This window comes from Aureobasidium namibiae (assembly GCF_000721765.1).
Source record: "Aureobasidium namibiae CBS 147.97 unplaced genomic scaffold scaffold_23, whole genome shotgun sequence".
Classification (NCBI taxonomy): Eukaryota; Fungi; Ascomycota; class Dothideomycetes; order Dothideales; family Saccotheciaceae; genus Aureobasidium; species Aureobasidium namibiae.
This window is the reverse complement of record NW_013581186.1, coordinates 130,252-143,651: the sequence shown is the minus strand read 5'-3', so window position 1 is coordinate 143,651 and position 13,400 is coordinate 130,252. Positions and strand designations below refer to the sequence as shown.

The 13,400-nt window shown below is 50.4% G+C and overlaps 4 protein-coding genes across 4 annotated transcripts; 1 reads left to right on the top strand and 3 right to left on the bottom strand.

Annotated features, from left to right (window-relative positions):
• Nucleotides 1-110: 110 nt before the first annotated feature.
• M436DRAFT_57371 (uncharacterized protein) lies at nt 111-1,130 on the bottom strand (the record flags this gene model as incomplete). The annotated part of the gene is made up of 1 exon (XM_013567718.1): nt 111-1,130. One exon carries the CDS (start codon nt 1,128-1,130, stop codon nt 111-113), a length of 1,020 nt encoding a protein of 339 aa, XP_013423172.1.
• Nucleotides 1,131-1,423: 293 nt separating this feature from the next.
• On the top strand, nt 1,424-2,926 carry M436DRAFT_67655 (uncharacterized protein; the record flags this gene model as incomplete). The annotated part of the gene is made up of 3 exons (XM_013567733.1): nt 1,424-1,528; nt 1,794-1,823; nt 2,444-2,926. 3 exons carry the CDS (start codon nt 1,424-1,426, stop codon nt 2,924-2,926), a joined length of 618 nt encoding a protein of 205 aa, XP_013423187.1.
• Nucleotides 2,927-3,509: 583 nt separating this feature from the next.
• On the bottom strand, nt 3,510-10,454 carry M436DRAFT_57355 (calcium channel-like protein subunit Cch1; the record flags this gene model as incomplete). Its single annotated transcript, XM_013567716.1, has 6 exons — nt 3,510-3,745; nt 3,860-4,715; nt 4,766-7,266; nt 7,321-7,624; nt 7,679-7,923; nt 7,973-10,454. 6 exons carry the CDS (start codon nt 10,452-10,454, stop codon nt 3,510-3,512), a joined length of 6,624 nt encoding a protein of 2,207 aa, XP_013423170.1.
• A 496-nt stretch (nt 10,455-10,950) lies between these two features.
• Nucleotides 10,951-12,410, bottom strand: M436DRAFT_57074 (CoA-dependent acyltransferase; the record flags this gene model as incomplete). The annotated part of the gene is made up of 3 exons (XM_013567666.1): nt 10,951-12,003; nt 12,056-12,127; nt 12,180-12,410. 3 exons carry the CDS (start codon nt 12,408-12,410, stop codon nt 10,951-10,953), a joined length of 1,356 nt encoding a protein of 451 aa, XP_013423120.1.
• Between the last annotated feature and the right edge of the window lie 990 nt (nt 12,411-13,400).

Genomic DNA, 13,400 nt, shown 5'->3' with positions numbered 1-13,400 from the left:
GGGTATGATGCATGTTCGTTATCTGGTTCTCAGGGTTTCATTCTAAGGTATGAGTATGTTTTCCATTATGGTATGCATTACAGCACGAGAAAAGCAACATGCAGACTGTCTCAGTAAAAGCGATCCTCCTTACCCGCAGGAGGATAGTACCCAGCACCAAACTCCAAACTGCCATGTTCAAATTTGTCCTCATGCACAAACTCCCAAGGTCCCAACACACCAGCATGATACACCTTGACACTGATCGAAGCCTGGAAACTTTCCGCCAAGAAGTTGAGACGATGGCCATCAGGGAACGGCGAGCTCAGAGTGAAGAATGAACCAATCGGTGCCCTCGCTGAAATCACAATTTTTTGTGTGAAACTTTGGATGCTGAGCTCAAAGGTGCGCGTGTCCCAGCTGTGCTCGACACTCATGAAGGGAGCAATACCAGCGGCTTTGACGGCAAAGGGTGGGCGGAAGGCCATACTGTACTTGGGGTCGCTGGCGTGGTAGCCGAGAAGGTAAGCTTCCATGCCGAGGATCTCGCCGCCGGCAATGCAGATACCGCGGTCGCCGTCGCGGGCTTGGACCCAGTGGTGAGCCGAAGGGAAACTGTTGGCCCAGTTTTTCTCTTGGTGAACGGATGCGACACCCTTCTTGTCTTCCTCGGGTAAGTCGTAGTTGTTGATTTTCATTTCGAATTCGCAGTCTGAAGCCACCGAATGCACGTGCCAATGCAGAGGGAGAGGGAGGTAGACGAGTGCGCCTTCTGGCGTATCCATGTCGGGCATCCATGGTGTGTGGCTGGTTGTTCTGCCCTTGAAGCTGAAGCCCTCGTCTTCCAGATGGTCGATGCTGTATTCGGTTGTTGAATCGTTCCACACCTTGACGTGGCCCCCCTTCCAATGTTGCTCGAATGCTATGTCACCCTCTCCCTTGACCATCTTCAGTTCATCGACAAAGACCTCGCGTTGAAAACATTTGGTCACGTCTCCTTCTGGTACATATGTAAAGGTGATGTTGTGAGGTCGCGTTTCAGCTCCTGGCACTGTGCAGATGATCAGTGCTAGATGTGCGCCAGATGGCAACCGGAACTTCGAGTAATAGCCCTCGAATGTCGAGCCATGGTGAGGTTTGTAGTGTTCCATGATTGAGGTTCCAACGATGTCGATAGAGTGGATCAGATGGGAACTGCAAGGTCGATGTTTGTTCGCGGTTCATCGTTTCATAGTCATGACATCAGCGTGTGTCCGTACGCGCTTGGAAAGTTGGAGGCTGGTGACACGACTGCAACGCTCACACCACTCGTTTATATCGATGACACTACTTGTTTGTACTTGCTTGCAACGTGTAGACTTTTCTGGCATTTCCTCTGATAATGGTTCGAGGATGTGCTGTCCAAGATCCCAGGGTCGTGTAACAGCGTAGAGGAAGGTGCGTGATGTCCATCCAAATCCGACTCACGCCGCCAAAGATTTTGGATATGGAGCTGCCAGATTCTACCTACCTAGCCAACAACAAACATTGCGAAGTTATGATGACACGCGTATGTTTCTGTAGCGATCGATCGTATGATAGCGAAGTGTGCTATTGGGTGTGAGCAATATATATTATTTGGGCGGAAAATTCTCATCCACTTAGCTGAGTGGCGCAGCGGAAGGTTCGTAACAATGATCCACACTACACACCAAACCACCATACTAACTCAATGCAGCGCGCCGGGCTCATAAACATGCCAACCCGGAGGACCTCGGATCGAAACCGAGCTTAGCTATCTCTTTTTGCACTTTTTGTGTTGTCTTTTTTGCCAGATCTCCCTCCATCTGTTGCCTGGTATCTTGGTACGTTGATCTTGTTTTCCGTGCGCCGAGGTTTGCAGAATCTATCACGACAGTTTGTACGTGCACCACTTTCCTCCGTGCAAAAGTATACAGCGGGTACAGCTATAAACATGCACGATATTCTCGAGAAACAGGATGATGCCCATCGAGATACACAGTCTGTAGTGCTCAGAATGCCGAAGACAGCAAAGCGGTTGTCATGCAAGTCAACCCCCGAAACATCGGCAAATCATGCACTAAGTGTGTCGGTAGAGGTGATACGTGCATGTAGATATATATCCTCCTTACTACGCTTTTTGCGCAACAGCTGACACCACACCAGGGGGTTGTAACACAGCCATCAAGTCCATACATCCACCTTTATGAGGTTCAGCCAAGTCCGTCATACATGAAGAGGTGATTCAGGCCAGATATACTATCCAACGTGGACATCAGTGATGTCGTCTTGACATACCGCGCATCACCTGGCTACACCACAGTGCGACCGTTTCATTACACATTCTTTGCTGCCGATGTGTGAAAAAAGTTGGGAATCAACTATTCTAAAGTTCGCATCGAAGGTATATCTGCATGCAACTGCAAGTCAGCGAAGGTGTCGGCAATCGCCAACCGTGCTGTAGAACAAAGGTTTTCGGAAGGAGCAAAACGAAGCAGGGCTTGATCGATACATTGGCACCCACAACACCGTAGCGATCCTCACCACTGGAATTGAGAGGCTTCTACAGCTTCCAGGCCCGAGTACACTCGTCGTGCAGGGTGTCGATACGCTAACGGCCAGCTGGCAACGCTTTACAACATGGGCGAAGTCTCAAGATCGAGCCACGATCCTAGTTGTTGCATACGCGTGGGACACAAGCAAAGACCCTCAACTACGTGGCCTCTGTCAAGTTGCCGGCGAATCTAGATCATACGCCGTGTTTACGCTAGCCGACATTGTGGATTACGCAGGGGGCGTGTCCAACTGCAACCGTGTTACGATGCTCAAGACCAGCTGCCTCACACGACAGGGAGCTAAAGATCGTCAACATAAGGACTTCAAGGATTCTGATGATTACCAGATCCGTCATGGCCGCAACTATCAAGGAGGTGTCCGCACATTCTGAGGCGAAGTTCGTAGCGAGGATGAGGCAGATGGTGGTTCTAAATACGATCAGGAAGACGACGAGGATCAATGAGCAGATGAGTATGAAGGAGAAGAAATGCATTGGTCGTATCAGTAGCTTGGACAGTGGCTGATCACATTGTTCATGGGGATACATTATTCCCTAATCAGATCTTAACTTTTGTATCGAGCTACTGGTTGACAGAAGATACCCGTAGATGAGCACGGGTAGATGTGCATGAGTGGATGAGCATAAGTAGATGTGTATGAGTAGATGCATGGTTTGCTCCGAAGTTCATTGCACTGTAGTGGAAACGTTGCTGCAGACCATCATGAGAGAAGCACAAGAGTCACAAGTTTGGAGAGGCCTGGCAGAGTCGAGGCGAGCTCTTCTGACAAGCCGTATATCACTTGTTATTCACGTCCCAAAAGCGAACAGTACGACGTGGGCATGGATGACATGTGTTTATCATACGGCAAAAGCAGCCTCTCTATAGACCTCATGTCTCAAACAACGCCCCCGCTATGCAAAGTTACAGAAGAAGAAAATTCACAGATCTTTCTACATTAGGTATTTGATAGGACTATCGATCATGTGTGTGCTCATGATCATGCCTGTCTGCGTGCGACGAAGTCGAAGGTCGTGTATCAGGAATATGTGGCATAGGCTCAGCGCTTGCGTCCCGCGAAGCAGAGTGTGGTCCAACAGTCGACCCACGAGTTGTGAAGCTACGCCTGATACTCTCGCCCCATGCCGAGGTGTCCAGGACGTCGAGGACGCTCTGTTGATTGACCGAGCTAGCGGCACGCGAACGAACACCTGCGCTTGGTGTACCGGCGACGGACAAAGTGCCTGCTCGAGGGCGGGGCTCTGGACTCGTGGCAGACAGTGTTTGTGCACGACTTCTGGAACCTGCTCCTAGGCCCAGGCCACCGTAGGCATCTGATGTAGCATCGGGGTCGAGATGTTGAGGTGACGGTGACGGTGATCTAGACCGGTTGTAGCCCTCAATCAGTGCTTCCGCGAAATGCCAGTCTTCGGGAATATCAGACGGCGATACGTTCGAGTATGTCCGTGGACGTGTTGTTGGCGAGGCTAACGGTGAAACTTGGATGGAGTTGCTGCGATCAATATTAGGTCGAGATGCCGAGGGGTCGACAGTAAACGTTGGAGTGCCGAAGTCACTATCACCAAGCCAGCTGGGAGTTTGATGATCGATAGGCGTAGATGGAGCCGAGGGAGTCCTATGACCAGTGTTCGCAGCATCCTCGCCGTCGTCCTGAATGTAGATCTCGGGAACGTCCAATTGAGGTACCACAGTCATGCGTGCGCTCTTTTTGGCTTCCAGTGACTTTCTAAAGCGACGTGCCCAGTACAGAGTATCAAAGAAACCTACGACAACGTTACGGCGTACAGCCTCCTCAACACGCTGCAAACGAGCGCGGCGACGCAAGAATTCTTCCAATCGCAGACTCTTGTTATCGTTGATGACTTTGTAATGGGCCAGAATCATTAGGAGTGAATTGAACTCAACACCACGATCAGGGTCGGCTGAGACCAGTACTTCCTCGTAGAAGATGTTCATACGTCTCCTGCGTCTTCGGATTTCCTCGATCGGAATCTCGGCCAGACGTTCGTTGAGCTTTTCGAGGTCGATCTGGGGACTATCCTTTGGGCCGTCCAAGCCAAGAGGGTGGGCGCGGTGCGGTCGAGAAGTGCAGTCTGCGATAATATTGCGGACCGTGAAGTCGCCATCATAGATACGCATCTCGAAGACACCAGAGAGTTCCTGTAAAGGTCAGTATACATCAACAAGACCTGTTAATAAGGTGGACTTACTCCTAGCAAGCGGGGGAACTTCTCTTTTGAGATGTATCCCGAGCCACTTGGGTCAAACTCTGCCCAAGCTTGCTTGAATCGTCGAATCTCCTCTCTGCTGATGACCGACAATCCGTTACTTCGTTGATAGACGTACGAGAAACTCTCGTAAATCAGCGAAATGAACAGATTCATAAACACGTACATGCTGAGGATATTCCAGGAAATGAATAAGGCCATAGCCCACCCGCCGCTACCACAATCACCATCGTAGTAATGGTCTCCGATCGTGCAATAGGGCGGGGTGACCGATGCGAAGTCCGCCATCACCTCATTCCAGCCCTCTCCAGAACTCATCCGGAACAGCATGACTAGAGCTTTGGGCACAGTGCGGAAGTTTTGATTATCTGTTTCACCCTCGGCGAACCTGGTCAAACCAAAAGTCTGTGTGAAAGCAATAGCAAATACCAGGAAGAGGACGAACCACGTCGCCACAAGATTGGCAATGGACGTGAAACTAGCGGCCGCAGTCTTGAAAAGCTGGTCCAGCTGATTGTTTCTAGGAATCAGGAGTAATGCAATCGATACAAGGAACAACTTGTGTACTTGGACGTAGTCTCTGTTCTTGAAGTTGGTCAGGAGCAAGACCAGTGTAACGAACGTGCCGGAGACTGAGAAGATCGAGTACATGTCCCAAGCACTCTTTCGGAACCGAGTCCAGGAAAGGCCAATGATGCGGATGACAATGTTGACGATGTAGAAGAGCGTCAGCACCAGGAAGATATAGTCTCGTGCCCTGTCCCAGCGGTTGTTGTCCGGATACCATTCGAGGCATAGTAACAGCAGGTGAAACACAAGTACTGCGGTAACGCTACGCTGCCATCTGCCGTTCTTTGTCACTGCTCGGCGATAGCACCACTCTTTCCAAGTCTCCCGCACCTCCTTAGATGAGGGTCGTTTGGATGGTGATATCTGTCGAAGTAGTTTCCGCAACTCGAGCCACGATCGCTGCTCAGTTGTCAAGAAAGCGACTCCAGTCTGTTCCGTGTAGTTGCGCATAAAGACACTAACAAAGAGCGTCAAGACGAAGACTGCACCGAGCAAGTTGAAAGCAACGAAGAACACAGCGTTTCCTTGGGACGAGAAAGCACTGGGCTGGGTGAAAATCCCGGTGATAGATTGGCCAGTCCACATGACGTCGATCCAACCTTCTTGTGAGACGATCTGGAAGAGGATGAACAACGAAGATCCGAAGTTATCAAAATCGTAGTATGGGTTGGCGACTTGACGTGGTGCAAGCACGTTCCACTCGTACGGCGAACTGAAGTATTCGCCAGTACAGTCTGTCAAGGATGAAACAATGTTGCCATCATTACATTCCATGAACCGTCCATTGAAGAGGTTCAGACCGTATATGGCAAATGGAATGAGCAAACTCATCGAAACGAACGCTGCAGAGACGACTTTCCAACCACCCATGACGATAACAGAGTGGAAGGTATCTCTAGCATTGTCACTGACGTTGAGCAATCTGAGGGCTCTCAACGCCTTGAAAGCACCAACAGCTCTTGAACCACCGCCTGGGTTATAGATTGTGGTGAAGATATCTGTCCACAATGTAACCAAGACGATGCCATCAATAATACCCCAAGAGCTGCGATAGTATGCGTTAGGCGTCCAGTAGAACCCATCAGCGATAACTCGGATAACAGACTCGATGGTGAACAGAGTCGCGAAGCCCATATCGCTGTACACAAACCAGTTCAGCGCTTGAAAGTGGTGTGTCTTGAAATACTCCTTCTGATACAGAGGCGTCGTGACACAGGCCAAGAGCACCATGGCCACAATGGCCGCGTAGATGAACGCCGAGAAGCCATACCAAATAGGTCTGTAGGGTGCGACACCTTCTATGCGGTCACCGCCACGACCTGGACCGACAATCCTCTGGCACAACCTTCTAGCAGGATTGTTGATCCTGAAGATGAAGAGCGAGACATTGTAGTTCGGGTACTTTCTCAAGTAGTCGCGCTGAGCTCTCTTTACTCTCTCATTGGCTGCCACAACCTCTTTGACCATGCGACGAGTATCCACTTCCTCGTGAGCCTTCTGAAGCTCTACATTGGAATAGAATGGATTGGGCTCGCGATTGAAGAGGCGATTGAGCAGCTTTTCCCATCGTTGAGACAAAGTGCCTGACTTCACAGGTGGACTGTCGTTTGATATGCCTTCAGATGTACTGGGAAGACTTGCATCGGGATCAACACCGTGATCATCAAGGAAGTCTCGAACCACTGCATCCTTGAGAAGCATTTCCGTTTGTGCCGATCCGTAGTCGAGTGGGTCTTGTCGACGGACTTGGCCGAGCTTGAAGATTGTTGACAATGACAACGAACCCTGACTACCGGACGAGGCGTTGACTTGTCGCTTGGCAAGAAATGCCTTGACTTGCTGTAAGCGCTTTTCATCTTCGGAGACATCGAAGTTTTCCTGGATGACAGCAATAAACATATTCAAGACAATGACTAGGTAGATCAGCAAGTTATACGCATGACACAATTGAAGGGTCTCAGACTTACAGTTTGCTAGGATGAACCACATGATACAGAATGCCGCACCAATCCAACCGTTGTTGTACAAAACATTATACGAAGTAACGTCGTACATAATATCTGTCCAATTCTCACTTGAGAATATCTGATACATACCCAGGAAGGCGTTGTATATGTCAAAAAACGGAACGCGAATAGCTTCGCCTTCATCGTTGTCTTCAGGAATCTGTCCACGGAAGATCTGGGTAGCGAATATGGCCGCAAGGAAGCACAGCAACATCACAAACATGATCAAATTAGTCAAACCTGAGAAATCGCCCAACACGGTGAGCTGTCAAGCACGTTAGTGGATTGCGAGTCGTAGGTCATGTAGACATATACGTACAATAAGCGTACGGGTAATCTCGACTGCGAGAACGACGCGGTAGATTCTGATGATCTGGAAGAACGTCAACCACGCATATGGCTGCCCGGAGTGTTTGATTATCGGAATCTGTATGACTGTGGTGATTATAGCCAGTGCAAGATCAACGAGATTGCGCTTGCTTTTATGGAATCGGCGCCAATCTGCCATGAATCTGAGGATGATCTCGAAGTCCAGGGCAATTGTAACGCCCAACTCAGAAGAGCCTTGAATATGATTAGCTTGCACTGATCAATAAAGAGGCGAAAGACTTACTCAAGAAAGCTGCCCGATCCGGGCTCATATATGCACTACGCAGGCATTGTACGATTAAGCCGTATGTGATGACGCCAATCCAAATCCATCGTGTGCTATTGACGAACTGTTTCAGCGTGCTCGTCTTCTGCTTGAAGTCACCACTGTCCTCTCCCGCGTCGAGATGCTTGACCTGCTCTTGCGCGGTGAAGGCACTGGCTTTGCTCTCGTCTCTGATGACCTGGAATGAAGATGTAATGACGGCAATCAACAAGTTGACCAGCCAAAGTGGGAAGACAATAATTCCGGCAGCAAAGAATATACCAGCGGAAAGATAGTCACTATCGGCAAGGTAGTAGAGTAGATCCGAGAAAGTGTTTGAGGACATGACGACAAACACCATCTCGAGTGACTGGAATATGTTGTCAAAACTGACGGTCCCATTGTAGGGATTCTCGCCCTCGGTGCAGACAGAATTGATGGGGCAGAAGAATCCTTTAGCATCATCTGCACCAGGCGATCCGTCTTGATGTATCCAAGGTCTTGCAGAACCATTAGGCAAGAGGTATCCGCCACAAAACTGCATCGATTGTGTATAAGTTTCTGAAGTATTGGCAGGATTGGTCCACACGCATGTGCGCCGAAGACTGGACTTGAAGCTTTGGACTCCGATGATCGCAAATAACAGCCAGAAGAAGCCAGTTAAAAAGGCGACATTGAGCAGAGTCGGAGCAGCCTTTTTGAGACTTCGCAAGATAACCAAGGTACCACTGGTAATACCTAAGAGACGTACAATTCGAAGACAACTTAGCATGCGGAAGACAAAGACGTGCTTTTGAGATTCAACACCGAAGATGCCAATGACGAAGCTTATCCAAAAAGCGCATACCGCGAGGAAATCAAGTCGATTGAAAGAGTGACGCAAAAATGCTCGGAATGCTAGTCGTTGTAACTGAGCTTGTCTTGAACCACCTGGCACTTCCATCATAGTGTTTGTGGTAAAGCTGCGCAGAATACCAGGTTGGGGGCCTGCTGTTGCTGGTGGGAGAGGATTTAGATTCCTGACCGAGGGTTTTCGATGCAGAGCAAACATGTCGTTGGCCTTTCTCATGACAGCTGTGCGGAGTCCGACCTTGCGGTCAATTGTACTGTATTCAACAGGGTTGACAATGAAGCCAGATACGATGACTCGAATCATGATCTCGATAGTGTAGATGATGAACAATGCAAGCAAAGCAATGTCAATCCAGGTAGTTCCAAATCGTTGAGAGCGCGGGTCATTGTTTACGTTGTTGCGAGCTTCGACAGCAAGTAAAATTGTTTGAAAGACGATGAGCACAAGGATGAAGGGCTCAGTAATGGGATGAAGCAGGAAGTCGGCCAAACAAAGACGCAACCTGCTGTCTGGCGGAAAGATGCCTAACGACTTGCCACGGAATGGGTTCAGATCTGGAGCACGAGAATCGAGCTTGTCGGCTGGACGGAGCATAGGTGAAGGCATCTTCTCACTGACGGGAGAGTGAGGTACACCGTTGTTAGCAAAGCCAGGAGCTTCAGACATACGCGAAGAATGATTTACAGACGACTTGCGCCTGATCATACGCTCAGCGACTTCGGGCTCGTTGCTCAAGTTGACAACACGCATCGACATCTTGCGCATCATATCTCCCGCTCTTTGAAACGGAGAATCTCCCATTGGCGACAATGAACGACGGCTGTCGGCAGGCGAGCGACTGTGACCATCAGGCGAACGACTCCAACGACCGGAAGGAGTCAGATTTCCTGATTCGACATCTGGATTGTTGGAATGCGAAACTGATGGCGACAGGAATCGGATACTCTGGAAGCTGCCACGATCATTACGATGTGGCGAGTGAGCGTCAAGGCGACTCATGTCTGTTAAGGGCACAGTGTCCATATCCTCGTCATGAGGGAAGAAGCCCGTTGGATCATCAGGCTCTTCATCGTAAGGCGAGGCATCTACAGTGCGAAGACTGAGCTCGCTGCCTAAGCGACCGTGACCTGAGTGCAACGAAGGACGAGCAGGAGCACCTATACTAAGGCCAGCGAAGCCCATAGCCTGTTGGAAACTACTCCCCTCATGTGGAGACAGTGGAGTGCGCTCGTCCTCATCGGGATGGTCGTCGACTCGTGTGCGATGGCCAGTGGGCGAGGTTACATAGGCAAGAGGTGACAGATTGCGATGGATGTCTGGTGGACTGGGAGGATTCTCGGAGATGGGCGAGTAAGCGCGAGGATTAGGAGGTGGTGGATTTCTACCGGGGCTATGTGATAAAAGCGAGTCTCTATTGCGCCGAAACAAGCTACGGCCACGGTCGCTCAGGGTACGGCGATGTGAAGGCTGGGCAGACGGGGATGGCGGTTCCTGGGATATGGGAGCATGTTGAGCGGGGCCCAGGTCTTGTAGCTGGATGGACGTCTGCGGTGTCGACTGATTGCGACGGTGCCTGCGACTGTTGACCGTGGGCGATTCGTCGGCCATTGCCTCAGCGCAGTTCCAAGGGCTGCTCCTGCTGCATTGGTTGTCGTATGTTCCTGCTCTTTCTTGTACTTTAGGTTGGTGTCCCAACGGCTGTGTATACGGGGGATTTTCAGGTGCGGGCGGGCGATTGACCGAAGGATCTGTCAGGAGGGAAACAATAGGTCTGACGGCTACAGCACGCTATGTGGTTGAAGAGGACGGACCGAGGTGAGCGAGAGACAATAAATCGATAGCAGAGATGTGAGTACGCAACACTTTGATAGCGGTATCCACAATCCACATGCTCGATGCGCGTCCCCTTCCCACATTCGTTTCGCATTGCCAGGGACGCGCCCAACAAGCCACCGGCTGCCCCTCCGAAACACTATTAAAAGCATCAACCCTGGGTTCAGCCTCGCAACTCTCAAATCCTCAGCCACACCTCTGGTCTTTTTCCTCCGAAGCCGTCGACTGGATCAAGCATTCTTTGACTTGCAGAGTCATCTGCCAGTTTGATTTACTTCATCTCCAGCACCCACGCTTCCATGTTCTGCAGATACCAATTCACCCTCTCGGCGCATCTGGCACACTCTGCTCCGTCCACCACTCGGTGGTCCGCACTCCAGCTCAACACCATCTCTTCCTTCTTGACCACGTTCCCTTCACCATCGAATCCTGGCACCATCTTCGCTCTGCCAACACCCACAATCGCCACTTGAGGTTCCACTATGATCGGTGCGACAACGCCACCACCGATTGATCCGATGTTTGACACTGAGAACGTTGCTCCTTGAAGGTCTTTTGCGCTCAATTTGCCTTCGCGCGCCTTGCTCGAGATGATCTTGATCTGTTCTGCAATCGATGCTACACTTTGCGACTCGATGTTTCTGATAACCGGGACCAGTAAGCCAGAGGCTGTGTCCACCGCGATTCCAAAGTCATGTGCCGCCTTGTAACTCAACTCTGGCTTCTTGGTATCTGATGTGTCCAGCCAGGCGTTGAGCAATGGATGATGGCCCATTGCCAGCGAAACTGCCTTCAGGATAAAAGGTAGCGGCGTCAACCTGTCTCCGGCTTCTCGTGTGCTGTTGATCTTTGTGCGGAATCTGTTGAGATTGCCAGTATCGACCGTGCTCGAATACAAGAAGTGCGGTATTGTTAGTGACCGGGTCATGGCCTTGAACATGGCCGTTTGTACAGGTGTCAATGCCCTCTTCTGGTCCTTTGCCGAGTCTTGCTGCGTGGAAATCTGAGCTGCCTGCGAGACGTGGCGATGGACGTCTTCTTTCAGCACTCTTCCATCTTTGCCGCTTCCATCAATGTCTTCGACTTTGATATTGTGCTCTTTGATGAGATGTCGTACAGCAGGTGTCGCCAGTCCTTTGTCATGGTTCTTCGTCCTGCCCAGAGGGCCTTTGACTTCCTCCCTTTCCACGTTGCGAGCTTCTTGTGGTGAGGGTTGATATTGCGATGGTTCTTGTGGAACATGCACTTTCTCACCGCCGGTATCTTTGACAAGTGCCTCATCTTCTGGAGAGATTTCACTTTGAATGTCAATGTCCAGTAACGGCTAGACGAACTTCAGCGCGAGTACACGCATGAAAAGTCTCGCGTGGACTCACCTTTCCAACGAGAGCCATGTCATCTGCCTCATAGTACAGCTTTTTGATAACTCCATCGAATGGTGATGTGATCTATCACATGTCAGTACAGATGATCATGAGGAAATATTCCAGAAGACCTTACATCAGATGCTGTCTTGTCCGACTGTACTTCGCAGAGCTTATCGAATTGCTCGACGCGAGCGCCCGGCTGTACAAACCATTGGATGATTTGGCATTCTCGAGTCCCCTCGCCAATGTCCGCTAATAAAAATGGCTTGACTACGTCCCGTCTGTGTGTGGTGTGGAAGAGACGATGGTTGGTAATTTTGAGGCCCTGTCGCAGTGACAATTTCGCAGATAGAAATGTTGCCATCTTGAGCTTGACGTGATAATGCAGATACCAGAAAGCCAGCGAATTTACATGATGCCAGGTACAAGAATGATAGGCATGAGTGACTTACCCCGGCTCAGAAGTGAGGGGGTCGGCTCGTGAAAGTCGGTGGCTAAGGAGGAGTGCCATTTCGGTCTGTGCTCGCAAAGACATAAAGCCGAGCGTGAACATCTCGCTCGATTCTGCTCAAACGATTCATCCACCAGGGTTGGAAGACTGTTCCTTAGTTCTGGAACCCTTTGGCGCCCTAGGGTAGCGCGCCCTAAACCTCCGCATGGTTACTCCCTGGAGGCTGACTGCAAGTGACCACGTGAACTACGGAGAGTCAGAGTCTTCGATGACACGACAGTCGGGAAATGATCTTGCAACGCGATACAACGCCTGTGGTGCAAATCCGTCTGGTGGTCTTGGTATTATTGCCAGAAATGAGTCTTGGTATATGCAAAGCGAGAACCAGATACGAGTGTTACGAGCGTCACACAATGCCTGCATCGCCCTCGGCACTGATATTCGATGAAGCGAACCTTGGTGGCATCCAGATGTGTCTAAACTGTTCCTTTTTTTCTCAAGTATGCATGTGACATACGTATTCCACTTCGCTTGTCCCAAGGACAAAACAATCGCATTCTTGGTATTGGAGATCATACTGCGGGTACACGCTAGGGTCTGTGCAAGCTCGCATCGCATCAACACCTATCCGTCCTTCGAACCCTGCAACGTCTGCTTCCGAGGCCGCACGTTTTTGCCCTTTGGTCCAGTTCGGCGTGAGTCCGACTGCACTGAGCACAGTGGCCTCTTGATGGCGCGTCGATCCCGCCCATGCCGTCGTTCTCAAACGCGGGATAACGGGTTCACCAAGAGTCTCCGAACGACCCGACGTTTCACGTCTGATGTGAAGCATCTCCAACCTTCTGCATCGCAAACCACTCTGCGAGGTATCTTGTAGAGCGGGGCAATCATCAAGAGCAATTT